The sequence below is a fragment of the Tachypleus tridentatus genome, chromosome 1 (assembly GCF_004210375.1).
Source record: "Tachypleus tridentatus isolate NWPU-2018 chromosome 1, ASM421037v1, whole genome shotgun sequence".
In the NCBI taxonomy this organism is placed as follows: domain Eukaryota; kingdom Metazoa; phylum Arthropoda; class Merostomata; order Xiphosura; family Limulidae; genus Tachypleus; species Tachypleus tridentatus.
In genome coordinates this window covers 164,178,705-164,198,226 of record NC_134825.1, presented here as the reverse complement: position 1 = coordinate 164,198,226, position 19,522 = coordinate 164,178,705, and the positions used below count along the sequence as shown (strand labels likewise).

General features: G+C 34.8%; 1 protein-coding gene across 3 annotated transcripts in view; it reads left to right on the top strand.

The window, feature by feature from the left end:
• Window positions 1-19,522, top strand: part of LOC143229670 (uncharacterized) — a 208,038-nt gene that overhangs the window by 160,781 nt on the left and 27,735 nt on the right. For all 3 annotated transcript variants that reach the window (XM_076462344.1, XM_076462322.1, XM_076462333.1), the window contains exons 6-8: window positions 3,511-3,620; window positions 12,174-12,288; window positions 17,177-17,399. In XM_076462344.1, coding sequence (XP_076318459.1) covers window positions 3,511-3,620; window positions 12,174-12,288; window positions 17,177-17,399 — 448 coding nt within the window. The remainder of the gene's footprint in view (window positions 1-3,510; window positions 3,621-12,173; window positions 12,289-17,176; window positions 17,400-19,522) is intronic.

The window sequence follows — 19,522 nt, the reverse complement described above, 5'->3', positions numbered from 1 at the left end:
GAAGATTGATTGTTTGTTTGTTTGTTTTGAATTTCGCACAAAGCTACTCGAGGGCTATCGGTGCGAGCCTCCCTCGCCCGTGGCGCAGCGACATGTCTGCGAACTTCTACCGCTTGAAACTGGGTTTCGATATCTCTGATGGGCAAAGCACATTGTGTAGCTTTGTGCTTAATTACAAACAAATAAAAGCTTCCACTTTTAAGGACTAAATGTTTGAGATATTAGCTTTCAGAAACAGATTTAATTAGGCCCGTTCTCAAACTTAGAAATAAGGAAACTAAAATACTAGAAGCATTAATAAAGAAGACTTTTTTTTTCATATTTCGCCTCCATGAGGATGTACCCAAGGCTTAAACTTGTTGTATACAACTGACGCGATGCGACTTGCGAAAGTAAAACGATACTTTTTAGTACCACAAGACCATATAAACCAATGCCACGTGACACATGTGCTAAAGCTATATTGTATCCGAACCATTGCGTTGTACTTCGATAGCCACAAACAAACTGTCGGTAAGAAAAAATAGAAAACTGTTTTTTGTTGCTCATTTTGAACCCGTAGACGCCAGAAACGACGACTGTAGTTCATAAAATATTGCAATAAAAAAAATGCTTGAGAGAATTTCTTCACCAAGTACAGCATCTGGTACTACAAAAGGTGCAATATTCAACCAGTATTTCCGAATGTCTAGACCTTGGTTTGAAGTAATACTGAAGATCACGAGACCACACATACACAAACGAGGACACAAATTACAGAAAGACTCGATAGCAGACAGAAATTGATTATCTGTAAATGGTAAAACACTTTAGGTCTGCTCTATCGTACATTAAAACTGAATGGCAGTTTTTATCACACACGAAATAGGAATACAAAAAAACACACACATTGAAACATTATCTGACCCGACAGATATCTTTCTTCTTAGTTTCTATTACATAATAATTTCTCTGATTCGTACAACAATTGATTGTCACTTATTTTGACATCTAAACAAATGTTGTTAATTGCTAGAATTATTACATTAACTAATATGTGTTTTCGACCTCTCTAAACTTTTGTGCAAGTAAACACGGACTGTATAAAACCAAAGTCTATATTCACATCACTTTGTTTCATCGCAACTTAGGTATTATAACCCATTGGAACAACTGCTGCACATTTATCAAACGAAATATTTATATTTTGTAAGCAAACGAGATTAATAATGGCTTAACTCCTATAGCTTGTTGTACATTCGAGTAAGAGATGACAAATTACTTCAGAAATCAATCTATAGGTTCAACTGTTTTGCATTAATTACGATTCTTTTCGTTTCATTTACAGAAATATTTTTGTTGAGTGAGATGTAAAAATAGAGTTTCCATTTGGTTGACCCACCTACACTTGTATGAAGACAGATACAGCCTACACCTACACTTGTATGAAGACAGATACAGCCTACACCTACACTTGTATGAAGACAGATACAGCCTACACCTACACTTGTATGAAGACAGATACAGCCTACACCTACACTTGTATGAAGACAGATACAGCCTGCACCTACACTTGTATGAAGACAGATACAGCCTACACCTACACTTGTATGAAGACAGATACAGCCTACACCTACACTCGTATGAAGACAGATACAGCCTACACCTACACTCGTATGAAGACAGATACAGCCTACACCTACACTCGTATGAAGACAGATGCAGCCTACACCTACACTCGTATGAAGACAGATACAGCCTACACCTACACTCGTATGAAGACAGATACAGCCTACACCTACACTTGTATGAAGACAGATACAGCCTGCACCTACACTTGTATGAAGACAGATACAGCCTACACCTACACTTGTATGAAGACAGATACAGCCTACACTTACACTCGTGTGAGACAGATACAGCCTACACCTACACTCGTATGAAGACAGATACAGCCTACACCTACACTCGTATGAAGACAGATACAGCCTACACCTACACTCGTATGAAGACAGATACAGCCTACACCTACACTCGTATGAAGACAGATACAGCCTACACCTACACTCGTATGAAGACAGATACAGCCTACACCTACACTTGTATGAAGACAGATACAGCCTACACCTACACTTGTATGAAGACAGATACAGCCTACACCTACACTTGTATGAAGACAGATACAGCCTGCACCTACACTTGTATGAAGACAGATACAGCCTACACCTACACTTGTATGAAGACAGATACAGCCTACACCTACACTTGTATGAAGACAGATACAGCCTACACCTACACTTGTATGAAGACAGATACAGCCTACACCTACACTTGTATGAAGACAGATACAGCCTACACCTACACTTGTATGAAGACAGATACAGCCTACACTTACACTCGTATGAAGACAGATACAGCCTACACCTACACTTGTATGAAGACAGATACAGCCTACACCTACACTTGTATGAAGACAGATACAGCCTATTTGCGTTCACTGTTACATCGCTATACCACAAATTACACGTTGTTGAATTACAATATAAATTTACTATTGTTTGTATGAAACGTTATCAAAGTGCCCATTCCCTTTACCTAGCTATTAAGGGTTTGTAAAACCATATATAAAGTATGACTGAATACAATTAAAACACAAATCCGGAGCTTTATGTAGTTTTTCTAATTTCAATTTCAGTTTTACAACATGTGATATAACTGAAAATAAAAGATTAATCCTTTCTCAGCGATGTCTGCATATTTAAGTTACTGTAAAACAGTACCAACTGAAACGATTTGTGAAATGAATTTATTCGTGTAATTGTACACACGAAATTTCTACAGAACATAAAAGAAATAGAATCCATTTATAAAGCTTTTTAATCACGTTTCGTATTCGTTAGTCACGAATATCTATTTATTATGTACTAATATCCTGATCAATAATGCGTTGGTAGACAGTGGCCTGAGATTGGGGCCAAATTTCATATCATAATGTAGAATTATTTATATGCTGCGATCATTTTTTTCTAAGTAAAAAAATAACAACAAATAACAACTCACACAGAACATATTCCTGCCCAAAACAACAAGGAATTGTTTACATATCTGTAAGTAATGAGCCGTGGGGAGCTATAGCGTTCATTTAAGCTATCCTCTTCTGGTTTATCGATCGTAACATCTTTTCAAGAAGATATATTGCTTTTAGAAAATTCTTTTACTTTACTCTATGAGATATTGCTTTAAATTTCGATATTGGCTACCTATTGAATAATCATACAAAACTGAATAAACTATATAGTTCGAAACGACTAAACATTCTTCAGAATACATACTTGTATGTACATTGGTATAATCGTTCACATAGTTAGAATGGTTGTTCAAAAAATTTTGCTATTGAACATTTATATTCCAAGTATGTATTTGAAAAGCTTAACATATAACTTGTGTATTTTTATATCGTTGATAAATCAAACATTTAATTACTTCTTGTTGTTCCTCCCACCTTTATTTATTTATTTTTGAACTGTGCAGAGGAGAAGCTAACGTGTTTGGCTTCATGGAAAGAAGGGTCGACCCGCTACCTGGTGGGTAAAATGGAACACAAAGGAACGAAAACAGACGACGACAAATTTCGCTGTTTTGTAAGTTGAGATTTTTACCAATTGTTTTGTAGAAAGGGGATTTTTTTTTTATTTTGATGTGAGAGAAAGTTTTAAAACAGAAAACTAGAATAATATATGAAATTACCTTCTGTTGAGATTTAGTTGTTGTTACAGTGTATCGTTGAAACAAATACCAAAATATAATGATTAATATTTCTGATATGTCTGAACTAGAAACCTGTTGAAGTGCCGTATCAGCGTTGATTTTGAGGGAGATTAACTTCCTGTTGGTTTAAAGAATGAAAACATTTCATCAGTTTCTTAATGAGATAATATTATAAAAAAAACTTTCGAATGAAAACATAAGCTACCTGAGTCCACTCTCTGATAGGCTTGTTAATTAAGCACAGGTTTACACATATGGCTACTTGTGATGCATCAACTACGGGAATCGAAGCCTGGTCTTTAGCGTTGTAAGTCAACAGACATACCTCTGAGTCAGTGGAGGGTTGTTTCTGGAACATTTGTTTGTTTTGAATTTTGTCCAAAACTACACGAGGGCTATCTGTAATAGCCGTAGCTAATTTAGTAGTGCAGGACTAGGAGGAAGGCAGCGAGTCATCACTACCCACCGCCAACATTTGGGCTACTCTTTTACGAAATAATAGTAGGTCTGATCAAAACATTATAACGTCTCCACGAAAGAAAGGGCGAGCATGTTTGGTGTGACGGAAACTTGAACTCGTGACCCTCAGATTGAGAGTCGAGTGCCCTACCCAACTGGCCCGCATCGGGCCTGTCTCTGGAAAGACAAGCATTAAATTCTAAGTCTACCGATTAACAACGCTAAAATCAGAGGATTGATTCTCCTCGGTCGACTCAACAGCCCAATAGCCTTATGTGGCTTTACTATAAGAAAATACACATATACGGCATCAAATTCGTAGAGTTAAAATATTATTGAAGTTTCAAAACACTTAAAATTACAAGCCAGTAACGATCTAAGACATCAAACAAATAAACTAAGTCTGTTATTTACTATTTATTTACCAGAATCCGAGAGAGACCTATCGGCTGGTTTAAACTACTCTGGTAGTAGGGAAAAAAATCCAATATTCACAATATAATATCTTAAAGCCAATTATCGTAATGTGTTACATGAATATGTTAGCTTTCGCATAATTAAGCATTAATAGCGTAAGTGCTTGTTTTTTGTGTTTAAAATTCAACAATTTAGTTTTTTCTTTGTCTTTTGGTGTTGAAGAATATTTAATAGACATTTTATCTTATGTTTAGCTTATGGAAAACACTTGGTTTTAAATTTATTTTTTTCCCATACATAATTTCGAACTAGATCTCCTATTTTACACTCTTTGTTCATAAACAACAACCCCCCTGATGGGCAGAACTCAGATAGCCCATTTTGTAGTTTTATGCTTAATTCCAAACAAACAGTTTTAAACAATAAAGGGCTCGGCATGGCCAGATGGTTAAGGCACTCGCCTCCTGATCCGAGGATCGTGGGTTCGAATCCCCATCATACCAAACATGCTCGCCCTTTCAGCCGTGGAGACTTTATAATGTGACGGTCAATCCAACTATTCGTTGGTAAAAGAGTAGTCCAAGAGTTGACGGTGGGTGGCGATGACTAGTTGCCTTACATCTAGTCTTACGTTGCTAACTTAGGGACGGCTAGCGCAGATAGCCCTCGAGTAGCTTTGCGCGAAATTCAAAACAAATTAAACTTTTATGTTTAGTTTAGAGGAAGAGGTCAAATGTACCTGACCCTCCTGGGTATTTAACAACATCAATACCCAAATACCCACACAGTCAAACTTAGTTCAAGATAAATATGTTCAAGATAAAAATGTTAAAATCTCCCTTACAATTAAATTCTTCCTTCATAAACTATTTACGATGTCCATCTCTTCCTTGTTCGTGAGCATTACGAACAATATCCACTAACACGAAAACTGGGAATTTATTAACAGGTATATTTTCTGAACGTGAGTTTTATTGTAATAGAGGTACATACGCTTCAATAATAATAAAACAACTTTAACAACGATAGAACAGAATCTATAGTATTTTGCTGTCGTTGTTTGAATGTTGAACTCTGAATTGCTGATAAGTTTACAGACGTACAGTGCTAAAATCTGAGGTAGACATAAAAGACATACAGCACATTGTGTATGTTTGAGTTATGAAATCAACAATATTTGTTTATATTAATTTTAACAAGTTCTGTTGCTCTGTATTAACATACACCTTCTGATAATAAGGTCACAGCATACAGCTATGTCTGAACATTCCTCACGTGCTATTAGTATACATTTATAAATGCTTGTTATGTTATGTTCTTACACATTCGGGACCTATTAGTCTTAAAATAGATTCATTTATCATATGTAATGCTAGAAAAATATTCCTTATGCATCATAAATGAACGCTTTCCAAACATACTTCTGTGTTATCACCAGCCAGAGACACATTTATTACAGAATAGGGAAACTCGAATGTAGCATTAAAGAAAATGTAATAAAACATCATGATACAATTGTTCAGAGGGCTTATGTAGGAAATTTGTCAAATAAAACTGATTTCTTTTTAGCGGCCTTATTATAAAGCTAGAGTTTCAGCCAATCAACATAGCTAATTTCAGATATCACTTGTTAAAAAGTCGTATTTCCTTGGTAACTTCAGATAATAATCATTCATTTTCAAGTCGAGACACTTGAACCATGTTACATGCCTGCAAATATAATAGTTTAATTTTAGAAATATTTCACATACAAGAGGCTTAATTGGTACATGTACAAAGCTACAATTTAAGCGAAACGAAGTTATTCTCACATTTGTATTAAATTTAGGTGATATGAAGCTGAGAAGGCAGGCGAGCTACCTTCCTTCTAATAACATTAATTCGAAAATAAACTTAGTTTCTCTTATTATGCATTTATCAAAATATAATAAGGTTGGTGTGTGTGTGTTTTTCTTATAGCGAAGCCACATCGGGCTATCTGCTGAGCCCACCGAGGGGAATCGAACCCCTGATTTTAGCGTTATCAATTCGTAGACTTACGGCTGTACTAGGATGATGCTAAACTTTAGTTCTGAATAAACAAAGTAATAGAAAAAATAATTGAAAACATTTGATTTGTTTTGTTTTTTAATTTTGCGCAAAGCTACTTGAAGGCTATCTTCGCTAGCCGTCCCTAATTTAGCAGTATAAGACTAGAGGGAAGGCAGCTACTCATTACCACCCACCGCCAACTCTTGGGCTACTCTTTTACCAACGAATAGTGAGATTGACCGTCACTTTATAACGCCTCACGGCTGAAAGGGCGAGCATGTTTGGTGCGACGGGGATACGAACCCGCGACCCTTAGATTACGAGTCGCACGCCTTAACCCACCTAGCCATGCCGGGCCAATTGAAAACGTATGATGCATTACGTGTGGAACATGTATTGAAATATTTATTAAGTGTGTGATATATAATAATAAAATGTATTGAGTGTGATATATAATAATAAAATGTATTGAGTGTGAAATATGTATTAAAATCTGTTTAGTGTGAATCACGCATTAAGAAAATATATCATCTGATCATATGTAATCAAAACTGTATTAAGTGTCGAATATATATTGAAAAATGCATTAAGTGTTAGACATGTGTCAAGAAAGCGTATATATGTGGGCCGAATATTAAATGTGGAATTATCAGGAAATGTTTTTAAACATACAATACTTTTAAAACACGTTTTTTTGTTTGCTGTTAAACACAAAACTGTGCAATGATCCATTTTCACTATACCCACCAAAGTGATCCAATGTCGAATTTAAAAATTTAAAACTTTTGACTCTGTTGCTAAGCTACTGGATGGCATAAAATATGAACTTACCATTTCACTTCAAAGAAAACAAAAGCTTTTACGTAGAATATCTCAATTATTAAAATACCTGATATAATACTTACGTAGAATATCTCAATTATTAAAATACCTGACATAATACTTTCGTAGAATATCTCAATTATTAAAATACCTGACATAATACTTACTCAGAATATCTCAATTATTAAAATACCTGACATAATACTTACGTAGAATATCTCAATTATTAAAATACCTGACATAATACTTACTCAGAATATCTCAATTATTAAAATACCTGACATAATACTTACGTAGAATATCTCAATTATTAAAATACCTGACATAATACTTACGTAGAATATCTCAATTATTAAAATACCTGACATAATACTTACGTAGAATATCTCAATTATTAAAATACCTGACATAATACTTACGTAGAATATCTCAATTATTAAAATACCTGACATAATACTTACGTAGAATATCTCAATTATTAAAATACCTGACATAATACTTACTCAGAATATCTCAATTATTAAAATACCTGACATAATACTTACGTAGAATATCTCAATTATTAAAATACCTGACATAATACTTACGTAGAATATCTCAATTATTAAAATACCCGACATAATATTTACGTAGAATAACCCAATTATTAAAATACCTAACATAATACTTACGTGGAATAACTCAATTATTAAAATACCTAACATAATACTTACGTAGAATAACTCAATTATTAAAATACCCGACATAATACTCACGTAGAATATCTCAATTATTAAAATACCCGACATAATACTCACGTAGAATAACTCAATTATTCAAATACCCGACATAATACTTACGTAGAATAACTCAATTATTAAAATACCTGACATAATACTTACGTAGAATAACTCAATTATTAAAATACCTGACATAATACTCACGTAGAATATCTCAATTATTAAAATACCCGACATAATACTTACGTAGAATATCTCAATTATTAAAATACCTGACATAATACTTACGTAGAATATCTCAATTATTAAAATACCCGACATAATACTTACGTAGAATATCTCAATTATTAAAATACCCGACATAATACTTACGTAGAATATCTCAATTATTAAAATACCCGACATAATACTTACGTAGAATATCTCAATTATTAAAATACCTGACATAATACTTACGTAGAATAACTCAATTATTAAAATACCTGACATAATACTCACGTAGAATATCTCAATTATTAAAATACCTGACATAATACTTACGTAGAATATCTCAATTATTAAAATACCTGACATAATACTTACGTAGAATATCTCAATTATTAAAATACCCGACATAATACTTACGTAGAATATCTCAATTATTAAAATACCTGACATAATACTTACGTAGAATAACTCAATTATTAAAATGCCTAACATAATACTTACGTAGAATAACTCAATTATTAAAATGCCTAACATAATACTTACTCAGAGTATCTCAATTATTAAATTACCTGACATAATACTTACGTAGAATAACTCAATTATTAAAATGCCTAACATAATACTTACGTAGAATAACTCAATTATTAAAATGCCTAACATAATACTTACTCAGAGTATCTATATTATTAAAATACCTGACATAATACTCACGTAGAATATCTCAGTTATTAAAATACCCGACATAATACTTACGTAGAATATCTCAATTATTAAAATACCTGACATAATACTTACGTAGAATATCTCAATTATTAAAATACCCGACATAATACTTACGTAGAATATCTCAATTATTAAAATACCCGACATAATACTTACGTAGAATATCTCAATTATTAAAATACCCGACATAATACTTACGTAGAATATCTCAATTATTAAAATACCTGACATAATACTTACGTAGAATAACTCAATTATTAAAATACCTGACATAATACTCACGTAGAATATCTCAATTATTAAAATACCTGACATAATACTTACGTAGAATATCTCAATTATTAAAATACCTGACATAATACTTACGTAGAATATCTCAATTATTAAAATACCCGACATAATACTTACGTAGAATATCTCAATTATTAAAATACCTGACATAATACTTACGTAGAATAACTCAATTATTAAAATGCCTAACATAATACTTACGTAGAATAACTCAATTATTAAAATGCCTAACATAATACTTACTCAGAGTATCTCAATTATTAAATTACCTGACATAATACTTACTCAGAGTATCTCAATTATTAAATTACCTGACATAATACTTACGTAGAATAACTCAATTATTAAAATGCCTTACATAATACCTCTTTTCTGGTGTTGTTTCTTTTAGTTTATCTTTTTTGCAAAACTCAAAATAAAAACACAACGTTTCACGTTTTAAATACAGAGCAGGACTGTACAGTATCTATAAGTTTTAATCATAGCAACTAACCTCGTGTTAGCTAACCAAATTTTGGAGAGTATTAGAAATACGTTCCTTTCGCAGGCTTAGCCACTAAACCCACTTTAATCCTTATGGGTTAGGGTTAAATTAATATGTACTTCAATTTCATGTTAGAACTAATAACAACCACAAATCAAATATCTTGGTATTAAAAAAACTAATTCGATGCTATGTTATTGTCAACTCTTTATAATGTTGTTAACATCAGTATTGCCTTATTTATACTTTTATATATTCCTAAAGTGAAATGTTCTTAAGATCCAAGAAGTAGTGAAGGATTTCAGAACAAGTGCACATTTTGCAAGTTCAAGTAAATCAAAAACATACCACGCTCCCTTTGAAAAAATATTGATTCTACCCATCGATAAAATCTGTCTCTGTACAGTTCACATTTTTACTAGAACAATAAATTGAAGGAGATCAGTGCAGACGAAAGAAATAGTCACACGGTTATATCTTACGAAAAATAAAAGAGGGTTATTATGAGTGAAATATTCTTTCAGAGCAAATTTCAATCAGATTGAATATGTTTCCTGAAATTATATTTATAAAGTTTTATCTTTAGATATACCTCTACGTCAACCTGAATTCTCGTGTATCTTCACTTGTAGGGTTAACTTTCTCTTCTCTTTAACGTCATTTAAATCCAAATTCTTGTCGCTGTCTGTCAGTGCAACGTTTCGACAAAACCTGGATGTCGTTAATAATTAGATTACTTCGCATTTTCGTTATATTTATGAGGAATAAAATGAAATAGGTTATAAATATTTTTCACACGTTTCTAAGAGTATTTATGTAAGTTTTGGTGGTTGTTGTTTTTTTGCGTCCAAAAATCAATTGTATTAATTACTTGAAAATATACTCGAAGTCACTGTCACTCACTGACTTTGAACTTAGCACAATATTTTTTTCACGCATTTTTGACTGAAAATTAATTTGAACTTGTACTTATATTTTGTTGTTTTGAATTAAGCACAGAGCTACACAATGGGCTATCTGTGCTCTGCCCACCACGGGTATCGAAACCTGGTTTCTAGCGTTGTACGTCCGCAAACATACCGCTGAGCCACTAAGGGGCTGTACTTATATTGACGTTTTATGTTTTGTTCTTTGTTCCTATTCGCTGTAAATGTCAAACAATTTCCCTCTTTTGTTTTATTAAACTAGTTATAACGAACGAGTTGAACATAGTTTCAAATTTTTCTTTCATATATAGCCAGCATATGTTATATTAGTTGGTTTTAAGAGAAATAACATGACAGAATGTTTTTCAACTTTCTCAAGACAACGTGGCAAAGCCTTGTCTGTTTTTGTGCTGTTTGTTTGTTTTTATTTCACGCAAAGCTACACGAGAGTTATCTGCCTCAGCCGTTTTTAGTTTAGGAGTGTAAAACTAAAGGGAAGACAACTAGTTATCACCACGCATCGCCTACTCTTGGGCTACTCTTGTACCAAACAACGTCGCATTATAATGCCCCATGGTTGAAAGTGCGAGCATGGTTGGTGTGATGGAGATTCAAACCCGCTACTCTCAGATTACGAGTCGAGCGTCCTAATCACCTGGCCTTGCCGGACACGTGCGAGAGCACTAGAGCTAAAACTAATGAAAGTTAGTAGAGTCTGCGTGTGTCTAGACTGTTCGGTTTTCGTGGACTACCCGTTCGACTTAAGAGACTCAAACACTGTCGGACAGTTTCACTGTTAAGCATTAAAATAGCCCGTTAGTTGTTGTTTAGTTTTACTACTTATTACCATACTTTATGACAGTAGTAATAATGAGGCATTTAAAATAAGTTTATGAAAAAACATGACAGTCAATAATTTTATAACTTTACTGTCAGTAATAATCTGATAGTATCCACAAGCATACCTACCTTACAATATAATGATATATTTTAACAGGCTGTACATTTTGTTATTTTAGTATTTGATCATAATTAAGAAATATAAGTATCATCCGAATAGTCTTATACAACCATGTAATAAAGTGACTTTCTCTGGGGTATTGTGCGAAACTGTGTAACACACTTACGTTTTCTGTAATATTGTTCAGAACTAGAGTAACTTTCTATGTAATGTTATTGAAAACTGAGTTGCCTACTTTTACGTAATTATCTAGGGAATTGTGCCTAATTGTAGTTGTGGTGGAACACAATTATTCTTTCACAAAACTGTAGAATGTAATCAACTTGGCGCTATCTGTTTTTAGCACTATGTAGTGTTAGGATGTAATATCTCTGTAATATTCCTAGGTCTACGACAGAATGCAAGACAACACCGGTTTCAGGATAGCTCAATCTGGAGATGCAACCTGTGACGGCTTATTTTCGGCTGTCGAAGGATCTCGTACTATGAAACTTACACGAAGTAAGCTGAATAAATGAATGAACTAATAAAATAATTATATAAGTTAACTAACTTTAAATAATGAAAAGAAAACTAAAACCTTAGAACAAATATATTATTACAATTTTACATTGTCGGCGAATGTGAAACACTGTGCAAATGTCTAAGTTTGGGTTATAATTATATTCATTCTGCCAGGGAAACACGTAGTTTCAATAAGTCTTTATTTTCATTATTTTGGGTTACGAATATAATTCTTAAAAGTGTACCTGTAGAAATACCAACACTAAGTCACTTTGTATGTAACAACGAGACTCTAGAGATACGGACACTAAGTCACTTTGTATGTAACACCGAGACTCTAGAGATACCGGCATTAAGTCAATTGGTATGTAACACCGAGACTCTAGAGATACGGGCACTAAGTCACTTTGTATGTAACACCAAGACTCTAGAGATACGGGCACTAAGTCACTTTATATGTAACACCGAGACTCTAGAGATACCGACACTAAGTCACTTTGTATGTAACACCGAGACTCTAGAGACACGGGCACTAAGTCACTTTGTATGTAACACCGAGACTCTAGAGATACGGGCACTAAGTCACTTTGTATGTAACACCGAGACTCTAGAGATACCGGCATTAAGTCAATTGGTATGTAACACCGAGACTCTAGAGATACGGGCACTAAGTCACTTTGTATGTAACACCGAGACTCTAGAGATACGGGCACTAAGTCACTTTGTATGTAACACCGAGACTCTAGAGATACGGGCACTAAGTCACTTTGTATGTAACACCGAGACTCTAGAGATACGGGAACTAAGTCACTTTATATGTAACACCGAGACTCTAGAGATACCGACACTAAGTCACTTTGTATGTAACACCGAGACTCTAGAGATACGGGCACTAAGTCACTTTGTATGTAACACCGAGACTCTAGAGATACGGGCACTAAGTCACTTTGTATGTAACATCGAGACACTAGAGATACCATCACTTAGTCACTTTGTATGTAACACCGAGACACTAGAGATACCATCATTTAGTCACTTTGTATGTAACACCGAAACCGGCGAAGTATGGCTTTTATTTTTTCTTAATAATTGTAAATGTAACCTTTTTTATGTATTCTGGTCGGTGGAAGAAACCGAATTTGTTCAAAGATATGATTATTTTCACGAAGACTTTCAATGTACGTCATCTTCTATTGTATCTAATAAACTTTCAGCGGTAAACATTGTAACATAACGTATGTCATATATTTCTATTCGGCAAAGGAATGTTTACAGCTTCTAGTTAAAATGGTCCTGTTTAGTGAAATCTTGAATTCGAATGTTTGATAAATGACGCTGTTATCTAAATTACGACATTATGTTTAGTTTTAAGTAAAATACCTGTTTTCCAAAGTGAGTTCCGGTGGATAAGTTTGGTCAATTATGCCCAGAAGATCTTGAGTTAGGCTTAAGAATATTTTCAATATATCCACAAACGCTACAGATGTTCCAAGCTTTATTACAGTCTTTCTTACTAGGATTATGCGCGAAAATTCAAGTTCGAATAGATGCCAAATCCCTAATTGTGGATCTTAGTTACCTGACCCAGCATGGCCAGGTAGTTAGGGCGTTCAACTCACAATCTGAGGGTCTCGGATTCGAATCCCCTTCACATCAAACATGCTCGCCCTTTCAGCCGTGGGAGCGTTATAATGTGACGGTCAATCCCACTAATCGTTAGTAATAGAGTAGCTCAAGAGTTGGCGGTGGATGGTGATGACGTTACTTGGTGGTCAGTTAGCTGCCTTTCCTCTAGTCTTACACTACTAAATTAGGGACGGCTAACGCAGATAGCCTTCGTGTAGCGTTGCGCAAAATTCAAAACAAACAAATAAACCGAGTTACTTCCAATCGATATTTTCTTGTATTCCTTGGAAAAAACATGTTGGTCAAAGTGTACGAATGTGCTGTTGGGTAACACATACATTCAGGGATTCGTTTACAGTGAATCATTGTTCATTTGTACGAGAGGCACTGTCATAGGAATATCCGTGTTTACTAATTTAAAATGTTAATTTGCCTAGAATTATAAAAACCTCTTGAAACATTTGATGAAAGACTCTTAATTTTCTTAATAAGAACATTAAGTTGAAATATTATTAAAACGAAACTTTTCTATGGCTTCAACATCAAAAGGCTTTAACATATTTAAAGAAATTGCTGATAATAACATCGGCTCTGTCTTTAATAACATTGCTTAGAATATTTTAAAATGCTCTTTAATGTGATCATTATCCATTAGGATAGAGAAATCGTTAGTCGCAGCTTCCTGTTATCAATGTTAATATCGTATTTACATGATGTTTTATTTAGTTTGAAATTCATATATGTTGTATTACGAGACTTAGCACAATATGTAATCCAATGTCTTGTAATTCTTTTGAAATTCTAGGAATTTATGATTTTCACTCATTAATAACGCAAACCTTCGTTAGATTACGATGAGTAGGTGATGGTCAGTCAACGTAAGGATGTGACCTTCATTACTTTACGATGAGTAAGTGGTGGTCAGTCAACGTAAGGATTATGATCTTCATTAGTTTACGATGAGTAGGTGGTGGTCAGTCAACGTGAGGATGTGACCTTCATTACTTTACGATGAGTAAGTGGTGGTCAGTTAACGTAAGGATTGTGATCTTCATTAGTTCACGATGAGTAAGTGGTGGTCACTCAACGTAAGGAGGTGATCTTCATTAGTTTACGATGAGTAGGTGGTGGTCAGTCAGGTGGTGGTCGTCAACGTAAGGATTGTGATCTTCATTGGTTTACGATGTGTAGGTGGTGGTCAGTCAGCGTAAAGATTGATCTTCATTAGTTCACGATGTAAGTGGTGGTAGGTGGTGGTCAGTCAACGTAAGGATGTGACCTTCATTACTTTACGATGAGTAAGTGGTGGTCAGTCAACGTAAGGATTGTGATCTTCAACAGTTTACGATGAGTAGTGGTGGTCAGACAACGTAAGGAAGTGAGCTATATTCACACTGAGAGGATGATATGTCATGCGACTCCTTAACTGATATGTTATTTACCGCATTATCATACTTAAAGATTTTACTTCCAATGGCCGTCACGGAAGAATAGTTTATAGTTGTGTAGTTGATCTTACAAGTGTCAGGTGATAATTATTATATCAAGGTGTTTCTCGCCGTATGTTCTAACTTACTTACTTCCGTACATTTTTCAACAGATGGGACTATAAAGTAAGCCTTTTATTTAGGCTTATTAGCTGTTGCTATTGATTTAGTTTAAACTGATAACAAATAGCAAGTAATGTTATAGTTATTTTAAGCTTCCCAGTTGACCCGTAAGAAGAAAAATATTTCTTTCAAGTGTTCGGTTTAAGTTGTTTTTATCGTTTAACAGTTAGTCTACGTTACTTATCACACCTATAACAACACTTGTATTTCAGTTGATAAATTGTCAGCCTTCGTAGGGTAACGTGTAAGCTTCTGAGAACTGTAAGAGGTGTCGTAATAAGCTATTCCGTGCTTTGGCACTGTTTGCCCAATATTTTCACCCATGACTACAAGCCTGAAGTGCAATCGAAAGAACAAAGTGTATGTGATATTTAAAGAGTTTAACTTGATTGTCAAAAACAAAGGAGTATACTGTGACAAGGGTTTTCATCCACCAGATCCCTCTCCAGAAACTAACAAGTGAACAGCTAGAAGGTTCACATAATATGAATTATGAGAGTTGTATAAGAGTCATGAGCACTTAAGAGTAAAAGTGATTATAGAAGAAATTAGGGTAATTTTTTTAACATTTCCGTTTTAGCAGCGCCCTCTATGATGAAATATATGAGATCACAATGGGTTTTTCTCATGGACCAATTTTGATCAATAGATTTCTCTGTCAACACGAGCACGTACGGTTAGAGTCAGAAAACTGTTCGCTTGTTTCAGTAACCTGCTTAGAAAAACTAAACACTCGCCTGTTTTCACCTGTTTCGCGTGTAAGCCAGAGAGATTGTTTTAGTTTGTTGTGTTTCAAAAGCAGTGTAGAGATAAATATTATTTTCTGAATTCAATACGATATGTTACTTCAAATAATTGGCAAATTTAAATAACACTTATTCCAAAGTTTTGTGAGATTTGTGGGTGTTACAATGAGCGTTACAAATATTACTTACCGTACATTACTTCAAAGAAATGTATTTATGTTTCCGTTTTGAATACCAAATATGCTTGTTCATTTAGCTGTGGGAGAGTTATAACGTATGGTCAATCACACTATTCGTTGGTAAAAAGAGTACCCCAGAGTTGACGGTTGGTGGAAATGACTAGCTGCCTTTCCTCCAGTCTTAAATGTTTAAATTATGAAAGGTTAGCGCAGATAGCCTTCTTCTAGCTTTGCACGAAATTTAAACCAAATCAATCGTTTTAAATATGCATTATCCTAAAGAGTGGTAAATGTGAATTACTGTGGTATGCTCCCCAATGATACAACGGTATGTCTGCGAACTCACACCGCTTAAAACGGGTTTCGATAGCCGTTGTGGGCAGAGCACAGATAGCTAGCTCATTGTGTAGCTTTGTGTTCAATCATAAACAAACGAGCATTGTGGTATGTGACGTTATATTCACTTTGTTGAAATACGTCTTCAATGATCGAAGTATAAAAACGGTTAATATCACAATATGTGGCGCTAGTTGTATACATTAAACATGTATATATGAATTAAATTTTCACATCATAATTTTCTCGTATAATATTGTAAGGCAGCTCCAGTCCTAGTTCTTGAGAGGCATAGTGGAACCTTGGGCTTTGATCATACTAACCTTTTTAATTCTAAAGACTGATTGGTTTTCTAATATATTTGTGACCTTTTGTTTTCATCATTCAGTTCGTCATCCTCACGGAAAATGTCACTTTCCAAGTTGGATCTCAGCGGCCGACCGGTGGAGGACACTTGACACCTCGTGGACATACGTGTTTAGTGACCCCAATACGTCTTTTCACGTGTATAACAGTACTAGCGAGGAGTTGCAAACACGAGCTGTTTGTAACAGTGTTGATCAAGCTACTGAAGATGCAACAAGATTTGTCGTCCAGACTACATCTCTTTGGTAAGTTTCCATCCACTCTGAGGTGAACCCTCCCCGCTCTCCAGTCGTTCATTAGTAAAGTTGTAGGCCCATAACACTGAAAAAAGGGGTCGAATCTCAGCGTTGCGTACAGCACAGATATTCTAATGCGCAGTTTATCGCTTAAATCAGCAAAGTATTTAATAAACGACTAAATATATGTATGTGTTACTTCCCAAGAGACCAAACGAGCAAAAACAACTTATTAGTAAAATGATATAGTATGTTGCTTTTATGGCCGATTAAACTAGTTTCAAGACCAAAGGATTACACTTTTGGAAGACATTAATTTTAACCATTAATTTATAACTTACTGATTAAGTTGTACGAGAAAGTATGTGTATAACAGTATTTCTATAAAAGCTGAGACTTGACATCTGAAATGCTGTTCTTATATTCCTTTCAAACTCTAAGCGTAAATTAAAGTTAATGGCATAGACGAACGATAGGCCTAACCGACAACGTCCATCCCTTTTGTAAGGCCAAACTACTTCTTCTGATAAATGTGCGTTTGCTTATATGTACGAAGAAGTGTCAATTCGTCCATTGTTTCAGTTGTTTGTCTTACTGAGGACAACGTTCGTTACACAACGAGAAAGAATTGTTCCTTGGTGGACTATCAACTTACGCCTTGTCTTCAACACACTGTTCATAATATCCGTAATGGAAACACATGATGTTTTCCTTTTATCAGGCGCAGCTCTTCACAATTTAGTGTTATTTAGACATTTTGTAAGGATGATTGATTCTTTACTCACAATTAACCAGAATCATAATAGGATATTTCGTCGTCTTCTGTAACGTAATCTTGACTAGATACGTTTATTACGACGAGAAAGGGTCTGTAATTATTTCTCCATTGAGCTTCCAGAACCTTAAAGAGATTTCGAGATATTAACATCAATTCATTGATTTTTCTTTTATTTGATAAGCAGCTAATAACTTTAAATTATCAACAACTGGCGAACTGTGTTTGTCAAAATCTTCTGCACGGCATATTAAGAGAACTTTTTTGTTGTAATTTTCGTATTACAAAAAATGCTCTGCTCGTCGCAATCTTACATTAATGTTGCAATATGCGCGGAGATTTTCATCTATAGGTAAAACCACAAACTAACAGGATAAAACCATAGGCAACCGCATAGGGAAATTCAATTTGTTGTTTTATATTCTGTGTGGATTTATAACCAGTGGTCGTAATTAGATACTTAATGGTTGTATAAAAAAAGACATGATAAAAGCTTGCCGGCTTTTCTTCCCAAAACCGACAACCATATAATGTTTGAATGTTTGATGTACTAGAAATGTGAGCAAATGAAAGATGTTACTTTTAAAACGGCCCGGCAAGGCCAGGTGGGTTAAGGCGTTCGACTCATAATCTGAGGGTCGCCGGTTCGAATTCCCGTCGTACCAAACATGCTCGTCCTTTCAGCCGTGGGGAATAGTCAATCCCACTATTCGTTTGCAAAAGAGCAACCAAAGAATTGGCTGTGGGTGGTAATGACTAGCTGACTTCCCTCTAGTTTTACACTGCTAAATTAGGGACGGCTAGTGCAGATAGTCCTTGAGTAGCTTTGCTCGAAAATTCAAAATAAACAAATACTTTTAAAAATAATAAAAAGCCCGACATGAACAAGCGTGTTAAGGGGTGCGACTCGTAATCTGAGGGTCGCGGTTTCGCATCCCCGTCGCGCTACACATGCTCGCCCTTTCAGCCGTGGGGGCGTTATAATGTTACGGTCAATCCCACTATTCGTTGGTAAAAGAGTAGCCCAAGAGTTGGCGGTGGGTGGTGATGACTAGCTGTCTTCCCTTTAGTCTTACATTGCTAAATTAGGGACGGCTAGCACAGACATCCCTCGAATAGCTTTGTGCGAAATTCAAAAAACAAACAAATAATAAAAAAAGTGTTCAACATTGGTAAAACACACGTCTGTAACAAATATTTTATTATTATTTCAACATTTCGAGCAGAAGCCCTTCGACAGGCAGTTTAAACCGTCTTACACGGAAAAAAACCCTTAAACAGAGTCACTGAGGTGTTAGAATATAAATCACTTACCTACTACGTGGAGCACTTTAACAACATAATACTAAAAGGAACA